Source organism: Entelurus aequoreus, linkage group LG10 (assembly GCF_033978785.1).
Source record: "Entelurus aequoreus isolate RoL-2023_Sb linkage group LG10, RoL_Eaeq_v1.1, whole genome shotgun sequence".
Lineage (NCBI taxonomy): Eukaryota > Metazoa > Chordata > Actinopteri > Syngnathiformes > Syngnathidae > Entelurus > Entelurus aequoreus.
In genome coordinates, this window is record NC_084740.1 from 54091262 (window position 1) to 54114739 (window position 23478).

Consider the following 23478-nt stretch of genomic DNA (forward strand, 5'->3'; position numbering starts at 1 on the left):
TGTAATTTTTTGCCAAACGTGCATCAACAAAGTATTGAGCAAATACTGTTAATACTTACGCACATATGTTTTTCTTTGTTTGGTTATTGAATGAATTTGCAACATTTTTCAAAAAACACAATGATTGTATTCCATTTTGGAATAAGGCTGTAACATAACAAAATGTGGAAAAGGTGAAGTTCTGTGAATACTCTCCAGATGCACTTTACCTCCGTACTTTGCTACAAGTTATTTCTTGAATTCAATCGTGTTTCTCATCTTCTTTATCAAAGCGCTTGGACTTGCAACTTTTTTGGCCCCAGGGTGGATTATTATCCTGCTCAATATGCAGTCAAAAAGACTGCAATAATTGAGAAGGTATGCAAAGACTGGTTCAAAAACAAAAAACTGAGCCATACTAAAGTGCAACAAACGAAAACCCAGGTACTGCTGTATTTATCAAATCAGCAACAAATTGTTTTTTTGTTTTTTTTAAACTTGTGTACCTGCTACTATAGCTTCTAGAATTTTCCGTTGTTTTGGGTCCAACACTAACTATGGCTAAGTCTGCATTAAATGCATCAAATTGTGTCTTTGCAGGGCCATGTGAAGAAAGCTGAGATTTCCATGAAGGCATACCAGCGACGCCCCTGGCACTGTGGTAATGTTACAGGTAGGGTTGCAAAATTCCGGGAATATTCAAAGTTGGAAACTTTCCATGGGAATATATGGGAATTAATGGGAATAAACATTGAATGCAGCATGCTAGATCTTGTAGCAGGATTAATAGCTAAAACAACCTGATTCAATGCAAATTGAGTAGAATTTCAACCCTGTACTGTGCATTCCTCCATCACATGTGCAGTGCATTCTTCCATCACATGTGCAGTGCATTCTTCCATCACATGTGCAGTGCATTCCTCCATCACATGCACAGATAATTTCCAGCCTGCTACACACTACCATACTTGCCAACCCTCCCGAATTTTCCGGGAGACTCCCGAATTTCAGTGCCTCTCCCGAAAATCTCCCGGGACAGCCATTCTCCCGAATTTCTCCCGATTTCCAGCCGGACAACAGGCACGCCCCCTCCAGGTCTGTGCGGACCTGAGGGAGGACAGCCTGTCGTCACGTCCGCTTGGCCAACCAAAAAGTAACCACAGAACACTGTACCGTATATAGTGTTCTGTGGTTACTTTTTGGTTGGCCAACGGTTTACGTTGTGTTGCGCACCCTGACGGCAAGTGTGGGAGTCGGTTCTGAAGTATGAAGTAAAGAGACGTAACTTCGTCACCTCGCCTGGTTATTGACTCCATCCCAGAATATTACACTGCCCATACCTATGCTCCTTCAAAGGCTGTGCTACTAGCTGCAAAGCATTGCACTTTCAAATACAACAATGAGTAGAGAGGAGTGTAAATAATTGAACACTGAAATTCAAGTATTTATTTTATTTATATGTATATATATCATTTAAAAAATAATTTTAAAAATATATATATATATATATATACACTACCCTTCAAAAGTTTGGGGTCACATTGAAATGTCCTTATTTTTGAAGGAAAAGCGCTGTACTTTTCAATGAAGATAACTTTAAACTAGTCTTAACTTTAAAGAAATACACTCTATACATTGCTAATGTGGTAAATGACTATTCTAGCTGCAAATGTCTGGTTTTTGGTGCAATATCTACATAGGTGTATAGAGGCCCATTTCCAGCAACTATCACTCCAGTGTTCTAATGGTACAATGTGTTTGCTCATTGGCTCAGAAGGCTAATTGATGATTAGAAAACCCTTGTGCAATCATGTTCACACATCTGAAAACAGTTTAGCTCGTTACAGAAGCTACAAATCTGACCTTCCTTTGAGCAGATTGAGTTTCTGGAGCATCACATTTGTGGGGTCAATTAAACGCTCAAAATGACCAGAAAAAGAGAACTTTCATCTGAAACTCGACAGTCTATTCTTGTTCTTAGAAATGAAGGCTATTCCACAAAATTGTTTGGGTGACCCCAAACTTTTAAACGGTAGTGTGTATATATATATATATATATATATATATATATATATATATATATATATATATATATATATATATTATATATATATATATATATATATATATATATATATATATATATATATAATTCATTGAAAGTCAAGTATTTATTTGATGTATATATATATATAAGATATACTTGAATTTCAGTGAATTCTAGCTATAAATATACTCCTCCCCCTTAACCCCGCCCCTCGGCCCCGCCCACCCCAAAATCTCCCGGATTTGGAGGTCTCAAGGTTGGCAAGTATGCACACTACAGCAGGGCTATTGAGGCCACACTAGTATTTGAGCCCAAGGACTTCATCCAGTCAGGTAAGTGTTGATTAGTGATGGGTCCGGCAACACCGATGCATCGGCGCATGCGTCGAGCTCATAGAGCGATACCCTGTGTCGGTGCGCGTATCGCTTTTAGAAAGTCACGTGACCGAACACGAGCTGTTTTGGTCACGTGACCGCTCATGAACTGTATCGCGCTGACGCCTGCGCGCCAAACTGTGTTTATTTAGGAAGCGGCGCAATGCGTGTTGTTGACAAACACCGTTAGGGCCGCTTGTTGTCACTGTCACTCAAAGTTGCATTTCAAAATTACACAGAACAAATGTGTTTATTTTGTTTAGAATTCAGATGGGTTTGATTTGGTGCGCAGCATATATTGGCTGTGCGGCGCATGGTGTGCGCAGAGGACGCTTGAGCACTGCGCAATTGCGCAGGCGCGCACCTTAGAGGGAACGTTGCTCACAGGGCACAGAGGAGGCGTCAGTGCGATACAGTTCGCGTATCGGTCACGTGACCAAAGCAGCTCATGATCGGTCACATGACTTTCTAAAAGCGGTACGCGCACCGACACAGGGTTTCACTCTATGAGCTCGACGCATGCGCCGATGCATCTGTGTTGCAGGACCCATCACTACTGTTACTAGAGAAGGTACAGGAATGACGGCGTGGCGAAGTTGGTAGAGTGGCCGTGCCAGCAATCGGAGGGTTGCTGGTTACTGGGGTTCAATCCCCACCTTCTACCATCCTAGTCACGATACATGTTCACATTATTTGACTGTATCTAAAAAAGATAAAAATATATTTTTATTTAAATGAAGATATGAAATAATCCTAAATGAAATACAATGACTTGGTTTATATTATTGTATATACTAGGTCATAAAATCAGTGTCAGTTGAGTCGGTCCATAGGTTGCCTGTAGGGATTTTTAATGTCCAGCAGATGTCAGTATTTAGTGACACAGTATCAATACAGTTTTGCAATGTGTCGAAACGCTTCATGAGGCCTCATCAACCCATCACTAGTGTTGATGATATTACTGGGGTAAATATATTTGATCTATGGTATTTAAGTTTAATAGAGGTGTAATTGCTTGTTACTGTAAGACTAAACTACTCCAGCAGACTTCCACTCAAGCTAGCTAGCTGTTCCTGTACTTGTTCAATTATTTTGGGGCCAATATCTCTAGCTAGCTAGGTTTATGTACCACCACAGTCTCATAATGAACCCAAAATATGTCTCCGTTAGCCGTGATGCTAATTTTCTCTATGTTAAATCCCATTCATTTATGCTAACAATGTTAGCAATCCGAATTGACCTTTTTTGTGATGTGTAAAGTTCCACTAGCAAATACTAAATCAAAAGGTGTAGTTTCCTCTGCCTTCTGTTCTGCTAGCCATTCTGTTGTCATACAAGAATGTAGCTTATAGTTTGATTTAGCATGCTGGTTGACTGTTCATTTATTCATCTAGCCTATTTCTATTCATTTGTCCATCAGTCAAATATTTTCAAAGACTACTCCAATTGTTTAGCTGACTATTTGGCATTGCATTAGTGTTTTACAAGAATAAATAAATACAAAGAGAATAATGCCACGTACGCCATCTGATGTGTGGAGACATTTCATCCCAACCAATGTAGGCAGAAAGGCGGTGTACATTTGCAAATACTGTGCAAAGAGCTACATGAAAAATTCCACAAAGATGCAGCAGCATATAGACAAGTGCCCAATAATATATCATTATTGTAATTCCCCATTCATTCCCATATATTCCCATTCATTCCCATGGATGGTGTCCAACTTTGAATAATCAAAAAATGGTCAATATTTCCAAACTTCCCGAGCTTAACTTCCCGTGGTAAATTTCCACCCCTTTGCAACCCTAGTTACAGGTAAATAACTTTGACATATTAACCTCAACTGTTTTTGCACACAAAAAAACTTTTTGTTTCAAAAAGAAAACTGACTATTTTTTATGGAATTTTTAAAGACTACTCCAATGGTTTAGCTGACTATTTATATCTGTGTGTGGCATTGCATTATTGTTTTACAAGCTTCTCATTTTATTCTACAGAATAAGATGGACAGTGTGCAACTTTGTATAATCCAAAAATGGTCAAAATTTCCAAACTTCTCAAGCTTAATTTCCCGTGGTCAATTTCCGGAAAGTTTCCGCACTGGAAAAAGTCAGTGTTCAAAAACAACAACAAAAAATACAAAAGTTAGGGGCATTTTACTTGAACTAAGCAAATTTATCTGCCAAAAAAAACAAGAAAATTTGGCTTGTCAAGACTTTCCAAAACAAGTCAAATTAGCTAATCTCAATGAACCCCAAAATACCTTAAAGTAAGTATATTCTCACTAATAACAAGTGCACTTTTCTTGATAGAAAAAACTAACATGAGCCCTTTTTTCTCAGTATGTTGAAAAATATTCTTAAATGAAGTAAATGCTAGTGCCATTATCTTGACATAATGATATGCGCTCGCCATTACATTTCTTGAAACCAGCAAACTTATACTAAAAACTAATGTATTGTTCTTAATGGAAAGGCAACAAGGCAACCGCTTGTTACTCTCGGGGTCTCCTAGCCGCTCAGGCAAATCATATTGTCTAAAAATTAATTTTTCCATCGATAACATGACATCGCGCCAAGTGCGTGCTCTTTCAGTCAATTAGTGCGCAAGGAATATATATATATTTTTTTTTTTTTTTTACTGTAATTTTGAAGAATTTATCTGAATGTGCATTAACTATTTCTGTTCAAAATTGTTTGAAATGTCAAATGTTTAAATATTAACTGTCAGTTTACTGTACTGTGCCAACTGTACTACTATATGAGTACGTGTTTTCTATTGTTTCATTGAAAATAAAACAGCAAAGTCCATTTGGCTGTCATCTGTTTTAATTATGAGACACAATTGTGTCAAAGTCATGATTTTTTTATTTCATGCTTGAAGTAAGAAATGATTACTTTAATAAAGCAGTTTTATACTTGTGAGTGTTGATGACACAGCTTTGCAACAGTTGATATTCTAGTTTCAAGCACGTTTTACTCAATATAGGTCATCAAATCTCAGCAACAAGCTGTAATATCTTACTGAGATCATTTAGGAGCAAAATCCTTAAAACAAGTAAAACATCCATCCATCCATCCATCCATTTTCTACCGCTTATTCCCTTCACTCTAACAAAAAATTTGCTTAGTGATAAGAATTATCTTATCAGACAGAAAATAAGCAAATATCACCCTTATTTGAGATATTTCATCTTACTTAGATTTCAGTTTTTGCAGTGCGGAAATTTACCGGAAACTTTCCACCCCTTTGCAACCCTAACTGTATGTTACCCTTCTGTATAATCGTCCATGTGTGCGAGTCTGTGCATGTGCATTTACATTATAGTCGACATTGTGTTACGCAATCGTGCTTTCGTGAGCGATAATCATCCTTTCCTGGCTCTTGCTTACATTTTGAACAGTCTTGCCATCCGCAGCTACACAAACAGTGACATCCCATCACAGTAACTCAGGCTGCGATCTTCAAAGGCCTCACGCGGGAGAACTTTATGTTCACGGATAATAATGGAGGAATACTTTCTCCCTTCACTAACTATTGTGTTGTGTGTTCCAGATGTTTCCCCTGCGTCCAAACACCAGCAGCACAATGCCAGCGTCCCAGTGTTGCAACAGGAAGTGTCTTCCAGCAGTAAAGCCAGTAGGACACTGCTCCAAACTGCTCATTATCCTCACAACGTCCAAAGTGACCAGCTGCAAAGAGGAGTGGTCCTGGGGCCTCCAGGACTCCCTCAAGAGGGGAAGACTGCTTCCCAAGGTTTGAGCAAGCTGGAGATCAGGCTGGAGGATCTGGCTCGCATGGTGGACATGCTCAAAGCTCAGGTGGGGACCTGATGCTTTCATTCATGACGTTTTCCTTTTTTTTTAACATAACATCACACACCGAATGTGCTGTGGCAGAACGAGGAGCTGCAGTCGCGAGTACGCCACCTGGAGGGATGCGAGTGCGTGAGGCGCTCGTGTGTGTGGGAAGGTGGCGAGGTGGAGGATGGTCGACGATGGCAGATTGACCTCAACACACTGTGTGTGTGCACATCTGGAAAGGTCACTTGTCACGCCAACATTGTCGGTAGGTTTAAAATGATGCCAATCAGCTTCTAACTTCCAGCCCCTCCCCCACCCAACAGTACACTGCAAAAAGTCAGTGTTCAAAAACAAGACAAAAAAATACAAAAATGAGGGGTATTTTATTTGAACTAAGAAACATTTTCTGCCAATAGAAGAAGAAAATGTGGCTTGTCAAGACTTTCCAAAACAAGCAAAATTAGCTAACATCAATGAACCCAAAAATATTTTAAAATAAGTATATTCTCACTAATAACAAGTGCACTTTTGTTGATAGAAATAAAAATGAGACCTTTTTGCTCAATATGTTTAAAAATATTCCTAAATGCTAGTGCCATTATCTTGACATAATGATATGCGCTCGCCATTACATTTCTTGAAACCAGCAAACTTATACTAAAAACTAATTTATTGTTCTTAATGGAAAGGCAGCAAGGCAACCGCTTGTTACTCTCGGGGTCTCCTAGCCGCTCAGGCAAATCATATTGTCTAAAAATGCATTTTTCCATCGACAACATGACATCATCGCGCCAAGTGCGTGCTCTTTCAGTCAATTAGTGCGCATATATACAGCCCGGCCCCCGGCCAAATTTTTTTTTATTGTAATTTTGAAGAATTCATCTGAATGTGCATGAACTATTTCTCTTCAAAATAGTTAGAAATGTCATATGTTAAATGTTTAAATATTAACTGTCAGTTTACTGTAGTGTGCCAACTGTACTACTATATGAGTACGTATTTTCTATTGTTTCATTGAAAATAAAACAGCAAAGTCCATTTGGCCGTCATCTGTTTTAATTATGAGACACAATTGCGTCAAAATCATGATTTTTTTTTCATGCTTGAAGTAAGAAATTATTACTTTAAAAAAGTAGTTTTATACTTGTGAGTGTTGATGACACAGCTTTGCAACAGTTGATATTCTAGTTTCAAGCATGTTTTACTCAATATAGGTCATCAAATCTCAGCAACAAGCTGTAATATCTTACTAAGATCATTTAGGACCAAAACCCTTAAAACAAGTAAAACACTCTAACATAAAATCTGCTTAGTGAGAAGAATGATCTTATCAGACAGAAAATAAGCAAATATCACCCTTATTTGACATATTTCATCTTACTTAGATTTCAGTTTTTGCACTGTAGTTCCACACTCTTCACTTTTTCCCCCAATGAACCCACTGCCCTCCTGTAGCAAGTACTGCGTGAGCTTTGCTAAGTGGTAATATTCCACTCCATAATATAGTTCATGTTTTGAGTGGACAGTGGAGTCTGGGTCACAGCTGCCGTCAGCTGCTTGGCAAGCTGACCTTTTGGAGGGCAAGCTTAAGCTCAGACTCGTACTACTATCTATGGACTTGTTACAACCTATATATCCCAGTGAAGCAAACATGTCAACATTTGCTTTTGGAAATAAGGGGAATTTCTTTGGAAAATATGAACAATTTGAATAGAAATAGTTCATGCACATTCAGGTAAATCCTTCAAAATTACAATAAAAAAATGTTGGTCGGGGGCCGGGCTTTAAATATATATACAGCCATACAAGTCACACTGAGGGTGTCCGTCTAAACAAGTTTAACACTGTTACAAATATGCGCCACACTGTGAACCCACAACTAACTGAATGACAAACAGATTTCGGGAGAACATCTGCACCGTAACACAACAGAACAAATACCCAGAACCCCTTGCAGCACTAACGCTTCCGGCACGCTACAATATACACCCCCCGCCACCCCCTACCCTAAACACCCCCCCCCCCCCCCCCAAACCTGCCCACCTCAATCTCCTCATGCTCTTTCACGGAGAGCATGTCCCAAATTCCAAGCTGCTGTTAACTTAAAGTTAAAGTACCAATGATTGTCACACACACTAGGTGTGGTGAAATTTGTCCTCTGCATTTGACCCATCCCCTTGATCACCCCCTGGGAGGTGAGGGGAGCAGTGGGCAGCAGCGGTGCCGCGCCCGGGAATCATTTTTGGTGATTTAACCCCCAATTCCAACCCTTGATGCTGTGTGCCAAGCAGGGAGGTAATGGGTCCCATTTTTATAGTCTTTTGAGGCATGTTAAATAAATACATGATAAATGGGTTATACTTGTATAGCGCTTTTCTACCTTCAAGGTACTCAAAGTGCTTTGACACTATTTCCACATTCACCCATTCACACACACATTCACACACTGATGGCGGGAGCTGCCATGCAAGGCGCTAACCAGCACCCATCAGGAGCAAGGGTGAAGTGTCTTGCCCAAGGACACAACGGACGTGACTAGGATGGTAGAAGGTGGGGATTGAACCCCAGTAACCAGCAACCCTCCGATTGCTGGCACGGCCACTCTACCAACTTCGCCACGCAATAATAATAATAAATATGGCAGTGCCATGTTGGCATTTTTTTCCATAACTTGAGTTGATTTATTTTGGAAAACCTTGTTACATTGTTTAATGCATGCAGCGGGGCATCACAACAAAGTTAGGCATAATAATGTGTTAATTCCACGACTGTATATATCGGTATCGGTTGATATCGGAATCGGTAGTTAAGAGTTGGACAATATCGGAATATTGGCAAAAAAGCCATTATCGGACATCTCTAGATGCAACACATGCTTTCCATGTGGCTTGGATTGGCCACATGGCTAAGGTCACTAAGTTCACCCATTTTACTGACAGTGGGACCTCTTCATTTTCCCCCGTGGTGCATACTTTTTGTTTCGGCAGTGAGAAATCCAACTTCCTCGTCTCACGAGAAAAAACATCTGATAGGCTCTCCTTGGAAACTAACACCCAGCCCTCTTTCATATGGACGCTGCTAAAGAGCTGGGATTGGATATATTTCGAACTTGTCCCACTTATCTACAAGACGACTTTAAACATGATTGGATTTGGTTTCTGTCAACACTTTTGCCTTTTTTTATTCGTTAACTAAAATGTCAGTTAATTGTGTCACGGTCCAGTCAAAGTGCCTTTGTTTTGATTAGTTATCGTCTTATTTTTACCTGCTCCAATGTCAAAAACAAAACCCATATAAACTAAACAGCTTCCAGCCCAGGGCGGGCACGACTGACTCTGTGGGCGTGCATGGCCATTAGCATGTAACCATGGTAACACATAAAAATACAAATACAATTTCATTTGGCAACATTTCTCAGATACAGTGGTGGTCAAAAGTGTACATACACTTGTAAAGAACATCATGTCATGGCTGTCTTGAGTTTCCAATCATTTCTACAACTCTTATTTTTTTGTGATAGAGTGATTGGAGCACATACTTGTTGGTCACAAAAACATTCATGAAGTTTGCTTCTTTTATGAATTTATTATGGGTCTACTGAAAATGTGAGCAAATGTGCTGGGTCAAAAGTATACATACAGCAATGTTAATATTTGCTTACATGTCCCTTGGCAAGTTTCACTGCAATAAGGCGCTTTTGGTAGCCATCCACAAGCTTCTGCTTGAATATTTGACCACTCCTCTTGACAAAATTGGTGCAGTTCAGCTAAATTTGTTGGTTTTCTGACATGGACTTGTTTCTTCAGCATTGTCCACACGTTTAAAGTCAGGACTTTGGGAAGGCCATTCTAAAACCTTCATTCTAGCCTGATTTAGCCATTCCTTTACCACTTTTGAGGTATGTTTTGGGTCATTGTCCTGTTGGAACACCAAACTGCGCCCAAGACCCAACCTCCGGGCTGATGATTTTAGCTTGTCCTGAAGAATTTGGAAGTAATCCTCCTTTTTCATTGTCCCATTTAAAGCACCAGTTCCATTGGCAGCAAAACAGGCCCAGAGCATAATACCACCACCATGCTTGACGGTAGGCATGGTGTTCTTGGGATTAAAGGCCTCACCTTTTCTCCTCCAAACATATTGCTGGGTATTGTGGCCAAACAGCTCCATTTTTGTTTCATCTGACCACAGAACTTTCCTCCAGAAGGTCTTATCTTTGTCCATGTGATGTCAAATTAAACAAAAATGGAGCTGTTTGGCCACAATACCCAGCAATATGTTTGGAGGAGAAAAGGTGAGGCCTTTAATCCCAGGAACACCATTCATGCCGTCAAGCATGGTGGCTTGTAGAGTTGTAGAAATGATTGTAAACTCAAGACAGCCATGACATGATGTTCTTTACAAGTGTATGTACACTTTTGACCAGGACTGTACACAAAGAAGCTCTGACTTTGTTCCATTTGAAGAAGTTGATCCAGAGTCCTCGCTCATTGTCTGCCTTTGCCTTCTCTTCCATGTCGCCATTAATTGTTTCTGCGTGTCGACCCGAGGAGACTCCAGATGCGCCCTTTTGATACACACACACACACACACACACTGGCACACACACTTTGATCTCATGCACGCTTGGTTCGCAAGAGGAAATGTGTGTTGGCTGCAGGCCATTCAATAGTCTTCCTCCTAGTCTGTGATTACTGCCCCCCCCCCACACCCACACACAACATTAAAGTCATTATCTCCAAAAAAATCCAAGCTCAGCAAATCTAATTTGGTGTGCTTCCCAAGCGGGCCGTCTCTAACTCAGAGTTAATTGGGGAAACGAAAGAGGCGGAGCCTGTTATCTGATCTCATTCATAGGAAATCCTCCATCATGAGCCGGATGAGCGTGACCCGCCCTCATGGTTGGCCCAGATCACGTTTCATTCATCCCCTGCAGAGCAGATAAGACTCGCCGGTGGTCTTTCAAGCACCGCTGGTTATGTTTCTTGCGCCGTAAATTGAGAGGAGCATGCCGTGACGTCTGTGACATCAGAAGCACGCTGCCCTGTCATTACCGCCGCCAGATGTTCCCCAGTGACCCAGTCAAAAGTTGCTGATAGAGTCTTTGCTCGGGTGGGGGATGAGACTATTATTTTCACATTCCTCTTTGTGTGGACCAGCAATGCTCTCACTCCTGCTACTTGTATCACTCTCTCACACACACACACACACACACACATACATGTCTTGCCTACTTTGTGTGCACCCACGTTTGGTTAGTAGGTTGGTAGGGCCCCCCTTTCCACTATAGCTAGAATGATGGAAAAAAATATGTCTAGCACTAGATGGGAGTAGAGAGTTGCAACCTCACTTCAGAATGCAAAACACGGAAAGTAAAAAAAATATTTTACTTCTGTAGTTGTGAGGACCAGGCAAATGTCCTCACAAGTCAAAAGGTCCTCACAGAAAGGGTGGTTTGTCAAGTGTATGTCCACACAAGGATGGTGAGACAAGTGCACACACACACACACACACACACACACACACACACACACACACACACACACACACACACACACACACACTGTGACAGTATAATTATTACAACGTGTTGTTCTCCTCAGACTGTGAGGCGGACAGAAGACTTCACAACGTGTCCCACACTGCTCGTAATTGTGAGGTGAGTGTCAACGATACACTGACGATGGATGTATGCAGTGTGAGCAAAAGTATTGGGACGCCTGGTCGTCATGATTGTTTGTATAAAAAAAATATATTTAATGTGAGAAAAAAGCAATTGGAATTAATGAGGACAAAATGGTTATGTATTTAAAAACTGAAATAAATAAAATGAATACCGTATTTTTCGGAGTATAAGTCGCTCCGGAGTATAAGTCGCACCGGCCGAAAATGCATAATAAAGAAGGAAAAAAACATATATAAGTCGCACTGGAGTATAAGTCGCATTTTTGGGGGAAATGTATTTGATAAAAGCCAACACCAAGAATAGACATTTGAGAAGCAATTTAAAATAAATAAAGAATAGTGAACAACAGGCTGAAACATGCTATACGTTTACCAAACAATCTGTCACTCCTAATCGCTAAATCCCATGAAATCTTATACGTCTAGTCTCTTACGTGAATGAGATAAATAATATTATTTGATATTTTACGCTAATGTGTTAATCATTTCACACATAAGTCGCTCCTGAGTATAAGTTGCACCCCCGGCCAAACTATGAAAAAAACTGCGTTTTATAGGCCGAAAAATACGGTATATATACAATGAATACAATATTTGGGGGATTATTACAAGGAATTACATTTAATACAGTCGTGCCTCGCCACATCGCATTTCAAAGTTTGTGGCTTCACTTTATTGCAGATTTTCTTCTTCTTTTTTAAGCATTTCTGTGCATTTTTTGTGCCTAAATTAGGCATTTTGGAACTTATAAATGGCTAAATGAACTATAAATATCAATATTACAGTAGTATTGTCCACTAGATTAGACCATGGCTGCTAAATTCCAACAGTATATGTATTATTGATTAATATTACATTATTATGTTAACTATATTATAATAAACCAGTGTAAAGGTGACTATGTGGGTGTTATGTTATGTCTAAAGCTGGCCTGGGCAATTATTTTGACTCGGGGGCCACATTTTAGAGAGAAAAAATGTGTCTGGGGGCCGGTATATCTATTTTTAGGAACACTAATACAAAACCTCACAATAACGTCTGATTGTATGCTAAAAACGTTTTGACAGACCGCCTTAAAAAACGTAATGGAATTTCAAGTTTTTCTACGAACAATAAAACACTGAATATTGACAAAATAGGAACACCACCTTCGAATCGACATATTTGACAATCAAGTGAAACGCAACGTAAATGCAAAATACAGTTTAATATGAACGCGAAGGGTACAAAAAAACCCCACCTACAATCTGATATTTGCTGAATTTCCACCAGGGATCAATAAAGTACTTTCTACTCTATTCTATTCTATTCTATTCTATATATCACTAGGCTTTAGAACTTTGTTGTGAAAATCTCCTTCCGCGTCTGTGGAAACGCTTCCCGCCCACACTGCTTGGTGCCTCGTCTGAGCTGCTGTGACGTAGATGACCATAGTAACTAATTAAGATTACCATAGTAACTAATTAGATTACCATAGTAACTGGTATATCATCTATAAGCGCAGATTCCAACCATTAAAATACTTAGTATAGTTGAAGACTTACGGTCATTAGAAAACATGACTGCACATCATAATGGCAGCTACACTTTACATCTTAAAGATAAAAAAATATATATTTGGGAATGTCCGGCGGGCAAGATTGAAAAGCTCAACGGGCCGCATGTGGCCCCCGGGCCTTAATTTGCCCAGGTCTGGTCTCGAGGGCCCTCATAATGTTAAGCATCATATTCAGAAGGATGTAAACAGGTCTTTTATGCTCTCACTATGGAAATATTACATATATAATTACTACTTGGTCAGGCCTTCAATCAATTAACAGCGTTAAACGAGAGATTACCGTATTGCAAGAAAAAGTTGTAAAATTGTGACAAAAATGTCCTTGCATTATTTGAAAATGTCAAAGCTTATTGAGAAACAAAAATCATGATAATACAAGAAAAATATTATCTGAAAAAGTCATAATATTATCAGAGAAATATTATGTTATATAGAAATGTAATAAAAAAAACAATACAAGAAAATAATCTACATTTTAAAAATAATACCGGTAATGTAATATTTTCGGATCCAAGTCCAATATTACAAGCTAAAAGGTGTAGCTTAAAACAACACCTACAATATAGTCAAGTAGATAAGTAAGGAAAAACATTCTAATTGAGAAAAAAATTAAGTTGTAATATTGGAGACAAAAGTTGTGTTACCTGCATTGAAATGTTGAGCAAGTTGCCAAGGTACGTAAGTCTTAGTTTCAGAAACTATAAAATAGTTGATGTATCGCCCCATCAGCATCTGATTGGTTAACATTTGTGTCTGTTCCTCTTCAAAGAACCACGCCCACTTAAAACTACTTTTTTATTCCTTACATATTAGGACTTTTTTTCTTGAAAAATATAACATTATTACTTGCATATTATGAAGTTTTTTCTCTTAAAATATCTTTTTATGTGTTGTGATTTTTTTTTCTCCTAAAAAAAAATCCAACTTTATTCTTTACAATTTATGCTGTTAATTTTGTGGAAAAAAAACTTTATCCTAGACATATTATCACTTATTTCTGTCTTTATTCCGTACCTGTACAGCAATATTCCTGATATATTATGATGCTTTTTCTCTTTAAAAATACAACTTTATTTTTTTTTCTTATAAAATACATTAATACTCCTTACATATTATTACGCTTTTTTTCTCTTTGAATAAATCCAACTTTTTTTTTTTATTCAGCTCCAAATTATGTATTATAACTTTTGTTCTCTTAAAAAGTCATGATTAGGAGTTGTGTCTGAAAAGTTCTGTGCTGCAATGGGACTAAAGTGGTGTTCTTTGCCAACAGGGAGGTAACAGGGAGTGTTTGGCCGTGCCGTGCCCTCCACTGGACTGCGCACAGAAGGAAAGCGTACCTGGAGAGTGTTGCCAGCGATGCAGCAGTAAGAATATTACAAATATTGTATCCGTGAGGACAGGGCTGTCAAACTCGTTTTCATTGAGGGCCACATTGCAGTTATAGTTGCCCTCTGAGGGCCGCTTTTATCAATGAGTAATATAGGAATATACATGTGTATACAGTATATACACTATATTGCCAAAAGTATTTGGCCACCTGCCTTTACTCACATATGAACTTGAAGCGGCATCCCATGGAATTGTCCAAAATGTTTTGGTATCCTGGAGCATTCAAAGTTCCTTTCACTGGAACTACCTAACTCCTGATAAACAACCCCACACAATAATTCCTCCTCCACCAAATTTCACACTGAGCGCAATGCAGTCCGAAATGTAGCGTTCTCCTGGCAACCTCCAAACCCAGACTGGTGCATCAGATTGCCAGATGGAAAAGTGTGATTCATCAGTCCAGAGAAGGCGTCTCCACTGCTCTAGAGTCCAGTGGCCACGTGCTTTACACCACTGCATCCCACGCTTTGCATTGGACTTGCTGATGTATGGCTTAGATGCATGGAAACCCATTCCATGAAGCTCTCTGCGTACTGTACGTGGGCTAATTGGAAGGTCACATGAAGTTTGGAGCTCTGTAGCAAGTGACTGTGCAGAAAGTCTTTGCACTATGCTGACCTCTCTGTCAGTTTACGTGGCCTACCACTTGGTGGCTGAGTTGCTGTTGTTCCCAAACTCTTCACTTTTCTTATGATAAAGTTGACTTTGGAATATTTAGGAGCGAGGAAACTTCACGACTGGATTTGTTGCACAGGTGGCATCCTATGACAGTTCCACGCTGGAAATCACTGAGAGCGGCCCATTCTTTCACAAATGTTTGTAAAAACAGTCTCCATGCCTAAGTGCTTGATTTGATACACCGGGCCAAGTGATTAGGACACCTGATTCTCATCATTTGGATATAGTGATATAGTGTATAATACATTAACAATATATTTTTTTACATAACCTGCAAAAAAAATATTTAAATTTTACTTTAGAACTGGCAGCTTTAGTCACCAGAATGTTACAGTAAAAGCAGTGTTTTTTTTACAGCATATAAAAACATAGAATGAATGGAATGGAAAAACAATACCACTGTTTTAGAGGTCAAATTCAAGCAACAGAGCTGCCAGTTGTTTATTTTACTGTACAATCTTGTTTTTTTTTTATTTAAGTTTTAGTGTCTTACTGTATATGGAAAAAAAACAGTACCAAAGTTGATTTTACGGTAAAAAACTCAGTCAACGGAATTTAACCGTAAAATCTATTGTCAATGTTACAGTCTACAATTTCATTGATAATTTGTTTTTAAATCATAAGTCAAGCAGATATTTAGGTACAGTATTTATCTTTATTTTTACAAAAAATATTTTTAGAATACATGATAATGTAATATCTTGATTTTTGATCATATTTACTTTTAAACGATATGCAATTGCAAGCAGTACATGATTTTTAATGCCAAAAGGGAAAGAACGAATATATTTAGTGAGAAATGATTAAGCATTTTATTAAGGCATATTATTTCCAGGCTTTCGCGAGCCACATAAAATAATGTGGCGGGCCAGATTTGTGCATTAGGATGACCTCACGTCTTAAAGCATGTCTTATTATTATCAAGTTTAGTGTTGCACTGTGACAAGGTTCAATGGAGAGATTGTGCGTGATTTGTGTGTTCAGGCTGTATCCACTCAGGTGTGCGTTACGACCACAATGCCAAGTGGAGGCCAGCAGAGAGTCCATGTGACACCTGCCAGTGTTTGGTGAGCGTGACTGACAACACAAACCACTTGAAGCGGCCCTTTTTTTTTAACAGTGTTTTGCTGCTCTTCCCCCCAGGAAGGTGACGTTCGCTGCGAGAGAGAGCAATGTCACACACCTTGTAGCAACCCTGTGCCTCCTGCACGCAACACCTGCTGTCCCACGTGTCAAGGTGTGTGAAGATGTGTGTGTGTGTGTGTGTGTGTGTGTGTGTGTGTGTGTGTGTGTGTGTGTGTGTGTGTGTGTGTGTGTGTGTGTGTGTGTGTGTGTGTGTGTGTGTGTGTGTGTGTGTCAGGTGAAGCTTAACAGTGCGTCTTTCCAGGCTGCGGCGTGAATGGTCAAAACTTCCCAAATGGAGCCGTCATGCCCTCTGGAGACCGCTGTGAAGAGTGCACATGTGTGGTAGGCTTCCATCAATTTCAGTCTAAATACTGTATTTCCTCATTAAGTGTCTTATTTGTCTACCAAGCTCATTTACTCAACTGCAGAGAGTAGCAAGCACCAGTTGGAAGTGATGTATCAAAGCTTTTTGTATTAATATGACATTTTATTCAATTATTTTTATAAAGTTAAAGTTAAGTTAAAGTACCAATGATTGTCTCACACACACTAGGTGTGGCGAAATTATTATCTGCATTTGTACCCATCACCCTTGAGCACCCCCTGGGAGGTGAGGGGAGCAGTGAGCAGCAGCAGTGGCCGTGCCCGGGAATCGTTTTTGGTGATTTAACCCCCAATTCCAAGCCTTGATGCTGAGTGCCAAGCAGGGAGGTAATGGCTCCCATTTTTATAGTCTTTGGTATGACTCGGTCGGCGTTTGAACTCACAACCTACCCATCTCAGGGCGGACACTCTAATCACTAGGCCACTGAGTAGGTTTATACAAATACAAAATTGTTGAACGTGCATTCACGTATATGTAATTGTCATAATACATTGATATGGTTGATCATAGTTTATTCTACATGATATCATGGGCATGGCCTCTATCACTCATTTTGCTGAAAACCGTTTTTTGAAAACTGTTTTCCACAAAAAAAAACAAGCATTAATACAAAGCGTACACAAAAAAAATCACTTTACATCCGTATCGCCATTCTTATTTATTCCGATTATAAATCGATTTATAATTTTCAAAAATATTTAAATGTGTAATTTTTTTTTTTATATTAATCGATTTTTTTAAAGACATTTGTAGGCCATCTCCATGCAACCAGAATGAGCTTTTTTTTTTAACATGCAACCTGTTTTCAAACGTTACATTTTATTTATTATACCAAATAATACTTTGTGAGAATCGTGTTGAATCGAGAACCGTTTTCGAATTGAATCGTCACTAGAGATGTCCGATAATGGCTTTTTTACCGATATCTGATATACCGATATTGTCCAACTCTTAATTACCAATACCGATATATATACAGTTGTGGAATGAACACATTATTATGCCTAATTTTGTTGTGATGCCCCGCTGGATGCATTAAACAATGTACCAAGGTTTTCCAAAATAAATCAACTCAAGTTATGACAAAAAATGCCAACATGGCACTGCCATATTTATTATTGAAGTCACAAAGTGCATTATTTTTTTTTACATGCCTCAAAACAGCAGCTTGGAATTTGGGACATGCTCTCCCTGAGAGAGCACGAGGAGGTTGAGATGGGCGGGGTTTTCTGACATGGACTTGTTTCTTCAGCATTGTCCACACGTTTAAGTCAGGACTTTGGGAAGGCCATTCTAAAACCTTCATTCTAGCCTGATTTAGCCATTCCTTTACCACTTTTGACCTGTGTTTGGGGTCATTGTCCTGTTGGAACACCCAACTGCACCCAAGACCCAACCTCCGGGCTGATGATTTTAGCTTGTCCTGAAGAATTTGGAGGTAATCCTCCTTTTTCATTGTCCCATTTACTCTCTGTAAAGCACCAGTTCCATTGGCAAAGCGCCTTATTGCAGGTAAACTTGCCAAGGGACGTGTAAGCAAATATTAACCTTGCTGTATGTATACTTTTGACCCAGCACATTTGCTCACATTTTCAGTAGACCCATAATAAATTCATAAAAGAACCAAACTTCATGAATGTTCATGAAGGTTCAGGTTTCATCTGACCACAGAACTTTCCTCCAGAAAGTCTTATCTTTGTCCATGTGATGTCAAATTAAACAAAAATATAGGCCACAATACCCAGCAATATGTTTGGAGGAGAAAAGGTGAGGCCTTTAATCCCAGAAACACTATCCCTACCGTCAAGCATGGTGGTGGTAGTATTATGCTCTGGGCCTGTTTTGCTGCCAATGGAACTGGTGCTTTACAGAGAGTAAATGGGACAATGAAAAAGGAGGATTACCTCCAAATTCTTCAGGACAAGCTAAAATCATCAGCCCGGAGGTTGGGTCTTGGGCGCAGTTGGGTGTTCCAACAGGACAATGACCCCAAACACACGTCAAAAGTGGTAAAGGAATGGCTAAATCAGGCTAGAATGAAGGTTTTAGAATGGCCTTCCCAAAGTCCTAACTTAAACATGTGGACAATGCTGAAGAAACAAGTCAATGTCAGAAAACCAACAAATTTAGCTGAACTGCACCAATTTTGTCAAGGAGTTCATAAAAGAAGCAAACTTCATGAATGTTTTTTGTGACCAACAAGTATGTGCTCCAATAAGAGTTGTAGAAATGATTAGAAACTCAAGACAGCCATGACATGATGTTCTTTACAAGTGTATGCACACTTTTGACCACCACTGTCAATACATAAACTGAACTGATTTTAAAATGCCATGTCTGTTTAATTATTTATTTTAACTATGATATAATACAATAAAAATGTTTTCCAGGATGGAAATGTAGCATGTTTACCTCGCCCGTGTCCTGCCTTGTTTTGTCCAAATCCTGTCCATCGTGTTGGTGACTGTTGTCCACGGTAACAAAGCTGCCATAACACTTTCAAACAAGCCAGAGTTGTTTCACGTTTTATACAATATCTTTTTCGCCATGTACTTTATAGGTGTGATCAGTGTGAGTACGAGTCCAAAGTCTACCTGGATGGACAGAAGTTCCCAATCACAGGCGACCCTTGTCTTCAGTGTCGCTGCTCTGTGAGTTCAGTTCTTAAACGCTTGTGTCATTACGGGATGTACTGTGTGAGAAGAAAAGGAAACAAAGTCTTCTGTCAGTCAGGTGAAGTGTCCTGTCAGCGCTTGGAGGCGTCCTGTCCCGCGCCAGACTGCAGCCATCCTGCTAAACGCAAGGGAGAATGTTGTCCAGTATGCAACGGTCAGTACGACACTGGGCAGACCTGCACAACACAATGAGGTCCAATGTTATTAGCTTGTGCAAGTTTATTTCTTATGTCATTTAAGAAAAGAGATCAATAAATACTGTTTGTGTGCTCTCCCAGAATGTGACTTTGATGGAAGGGTGTACGCAGATGGGAAAGGGTTTGTCCCGCCTGGAAGTGGACCCTGCCTGCAGTGCAGGTGTAAGGTAAGTCAACACCGCACCTGTTTCACCATGAAACACACAATGATGATATGTTCTGTATTTTAGAGCGGAAATGTAGTTTGCCATGAAGAGAAGTGTCCCCCCGTGCAGTGCGCCAACCCAATAATAGACCCACATCTGTGTTGTCCTGTCTGCAAAGGTATTTACAGCACAGCATACCTGACACTTCATTAGGTACACCTGCACAGTCTAATACATTTCATTATATTTCTTCTGCTCGGCGTATGACAAATGTATTTATAATGGTTTTTGTTTGTTCAGGTATTAAAGTTGTTTAATTAGAAAAATTTAATTATTATCAATAATTATTATAATTATTTTTTTATTACATTTATTATACTAATTTGTATTTATTAAACAAAACAAAAATTCTTATTTTGAAAGATTAATGTTATTGTATTTCATTCAGTGTATTCTATTTTTTATTAATTAAGACATACATGTATTATACCAATTCATATGCCTAATTTATGACTTATTAGTTAATCAAACACAACTACATTTAAAAAAAAATTTATTATATAATATTTCATTCAGTCTATCCACATTTATTTTAATTAATTAGGACATACATTTATCATACTCATTTATATTTGTATTTTACAAATTATATATTTAATCAAGTAAAAATAAGTACATTTACTTTTTTTTAATTGGATTTTACTATATTTAATTTGATGTACCCTAAATAAATATATTTTTTAAATTGATTATTATATTTAATATACTACCGTATTTTCCGCACTATAAGGCGCACCAGATTATAAGGTGCACCTTCAATGAATGGCCTATTTTAAAACTTTGTTCATATATAAGGCGCACCGCACTATAAGGTGCACCGCATTATAAGGCGCATAGAATAGACACTACAGTAGAGGCTAGGGTTACGTTATGCATCCCGTAGTTGTGAGACCTGTTGTGGCTCAATATTGGTCCATATGTAAGGGGCACCGGATTATAAGGTGCACTGTCAGCTTTTGAGAAAATGGGAGGTTTTTAGGTGCGCCTTATAGTGCGGAAAATACGGTAATTGATATCTAATTTGTAATTTTTTCAAATTAAAGTAAAAAGTACTTTTACTTATTTTCAAAATATTATTTTATTACATTTATGTCATTCAGTATATCCAGAATGTATGTTTTTTTTATATTTATTCCATCCATCCATCCATTTTCTACTGCTTGTCCCTTTCGGGGTCGCGGGGGGCGCTGGAGCCTATCTCAGCTGCATTCGGGCGGAAGGCGGTGTACACCATGGACAAGTCGCCACCTCATCGCAGGGCCAACACAGATAGACATACAACATTCACACTCACATTCCTCAATGTATAATAATTTTAGATCACAAAACTATTTCAAAATTACATTATCACAATGATTTAATCATATTTTGCACTGAAACAGTGTCAGTGTCTGTTAAAACATTGTTGTGATGAGTTTGCTGCAGCTCTTATATTGCAGACTTTGCAGGTGTACCTAATACAATGTCCAGTATATTTCTATGAACTTCCCCATGTCATTGCAGCGTGTGTGTTGGAGGGCTTGGAGTATGAGGACGGCTCCAGGTGGCACCCAGAAGATCCATGCTCCAGCTGCACATGTGTGGATGGAGACACCTCGTGTACTCACAGCCAGTGCCCCCCCACCGCCTGTCAGCATCCCACCAAGACGACTGGTAAAAACTTTAACTTTAACTTTAAAACAAAAAATGCAAATTGTGTGTTTTTAAGGAGTTTATGGAGTACACTAAACTGGATACACTTCTGCAGGTTCCTGTTGCACAGTGTGTGACAGCTGCACTTATCACCATCGTATCTATAGCAACGGGCAGAGGTTTGTGACACCGGACCAGCCGTGCCAACTCTGCACATGTCTGGTGAGCATGACGTCCCTATTAAACTGCAATCTCAGTGTCAGCCTCCACCCTGTTCATCCTGCCTTGTGTGCTTGTCCTCTCAGCATGGCACTGTGGAGTGCGAGAGAAGACCTTGCCCACCACTCAACTGTACCAACGCATACACACCACCTGGGGAGTGCTGCCCTAAGTGTCCAGGTGCACACACACACACGCACTGCAAAAAGTCAGTGTTCAAAAACAAGAAGAAAAAAAAGCACAGAAATGAGGGGTATTTTCTTTGAACTAAGCAAAATGATCTGCCAATAGAACAAGAAGATTCGGCTTGTCAAGACTTTCCAAAACAAGTAAAATTAGCTAACCTCAATGAACCCAAAAATACCTTAAAATAAGTATATTCTCACTAATAACAAGTGCACTTTTCTTGGTAGAAAATGAGACCTTTTTGCTCAATATGTTGAAAAATATTCTTAAATGAAGTAAATGCTAGTGCCATTATCTTGACATAATGATATGTGCTCGGCATTACATTTCTTGAAACCAGCAAACTTATACTAAAAACTAATTTATTGTTCTTAATGGAAAGGCAACAAGGCAACCGCTTGTTACTCTCGGGGTCTCCTAGCTGCTCAGACAAATCAGATTGTCTAAAAATGCATTTTTCCATCGATATAATGACATCATCGCGCCTTCTGTCAATTAGTGCGCATACATACAGCCCGGCCCCCGGCCAAAAATGTTTTAATTGTAATTTTGAGGAATTTATCTGAATGTGCATGAACTGTTTCTGTTCAAAATTGTTTGAAATGTTAAATGTTTAAATACTAACTGTCAGTTTACTGTACTGTGCCAACTGTACTACTATATGAGTACGTATTTTCTATTGTTTCATTGAAAATAAAACAGCAAAGTCCATTTGGCTGTCATCTGTTTTAATTATGAGACACAATTGTGTCAAAATCATGATTTTTTTTTTCATGCTTGAAATAAGAAATTATTACTTTAAAAAAGCATTTTTATACTTGTGAGTGTTGATGACACAGCTTTCCAACAGTTGATATTCTAGTTTCAAGCATGTTTTACTCAATATAGGTCATCAAATCTCAGCAACAAGCTGTAATATCTTACTGAGATCATTTAGGACCAAAACACTTAAAACAAGTAAAACACTCTAACATCAAATCTGCTTAGTGAGAAGAATTTTCTTATTAGACAGAAAATAAGCAAATATCACCCTTATTTGACATATTTCATCTTACTTAGAGTTCAGTTTTTGCAGTGCACTGTGAGAAAACACGACACAACTCTTCTTATTTTTTGAATGTGGTTATCGTCCTCAGATTGTTTCTTTGAAAACCACGTGTTTGTGGATGGACAAGCCTTTCCCAACCCAGTGAGTGTGTGTGAGGAGTGTAAGTGTGCCAGCGGCAGGATCGACTGCCACCAGACGCAATGTCCTCGTCCTCACTGCAACGCTCCCTTGTCGGGAACATGCTGTCGTAACAACTGCAATGGTGAGGAACAGTCAGTCAAAAGTTGACCTT

At 39.0% G+C, this 23478-nt stretch overlaps 1 protein-coding gene across 1 annotated transcript in view; it reads left to right on the top strand.

The window, feature by feature from the left end:
- Positions 1 to 23478, top strand: part of kcp (kielin cysteine rich BMP regulator) — an 80350-nt gene that overhangs the window by 20253 nt on the left and 36619 nt on the right. Inside the window, exons 3-19 of the mRNA XM_062061194.1 lie at positions 580 to 652; positions 5956 to 6221; positions 6300 to 6468; positions 11804 to 11859; positions 14717 to 14810; positions 16498 to 16580; positions 16657 to 16750; positions 16901 to 16980; positions 19414 to 19499; positions 19584 to 19674; positions 19753 to 19852; positions 19977 to 20062; positions 20126 to 20219; positions 21605 to 21754; positions 21849 to 21955; positions 22039 to 22132; positions 23275 to 23448. Coding sequence (XP_061917178.1) covers positions 580 to 652; positions 5956 to 6221; positions 6300 to 6468; positions 11804 to 11859; positions 14717 to 14810; positions 16498 to 16580; positions 16657 to 16750; positions 16901 to 16980; positions 19414 to 19499; positions 19584 to 19674; positions 19753 to 19852; positions 19977 to 20062; positions 20126 to 20219; positions 21605 to 21754; positions 21849 to 21955; positions 22039 to 22132; positions 23275 to 23448 — 1897 coding nt within the window. The remainder of the gene's footprint in view (positions 1 to 579; positions 653 to 5955; positions 6222 to 6299; positions 6469 to 11803; positions 11860 to 14716; positions 14811 to 16497; positions 16581 to 16656; positions 16751 to 16900; positions 16981 to 19413; positions 19500 to 19583; positions 19675 to 19752; positions 19853 to 19976; positions 20063 to 20125; positions 20220 to 21604; positions 21755 to 21848; positions 21956 to 22038; positions 22133 to 23274; positions 23449 to 23478) is intronic.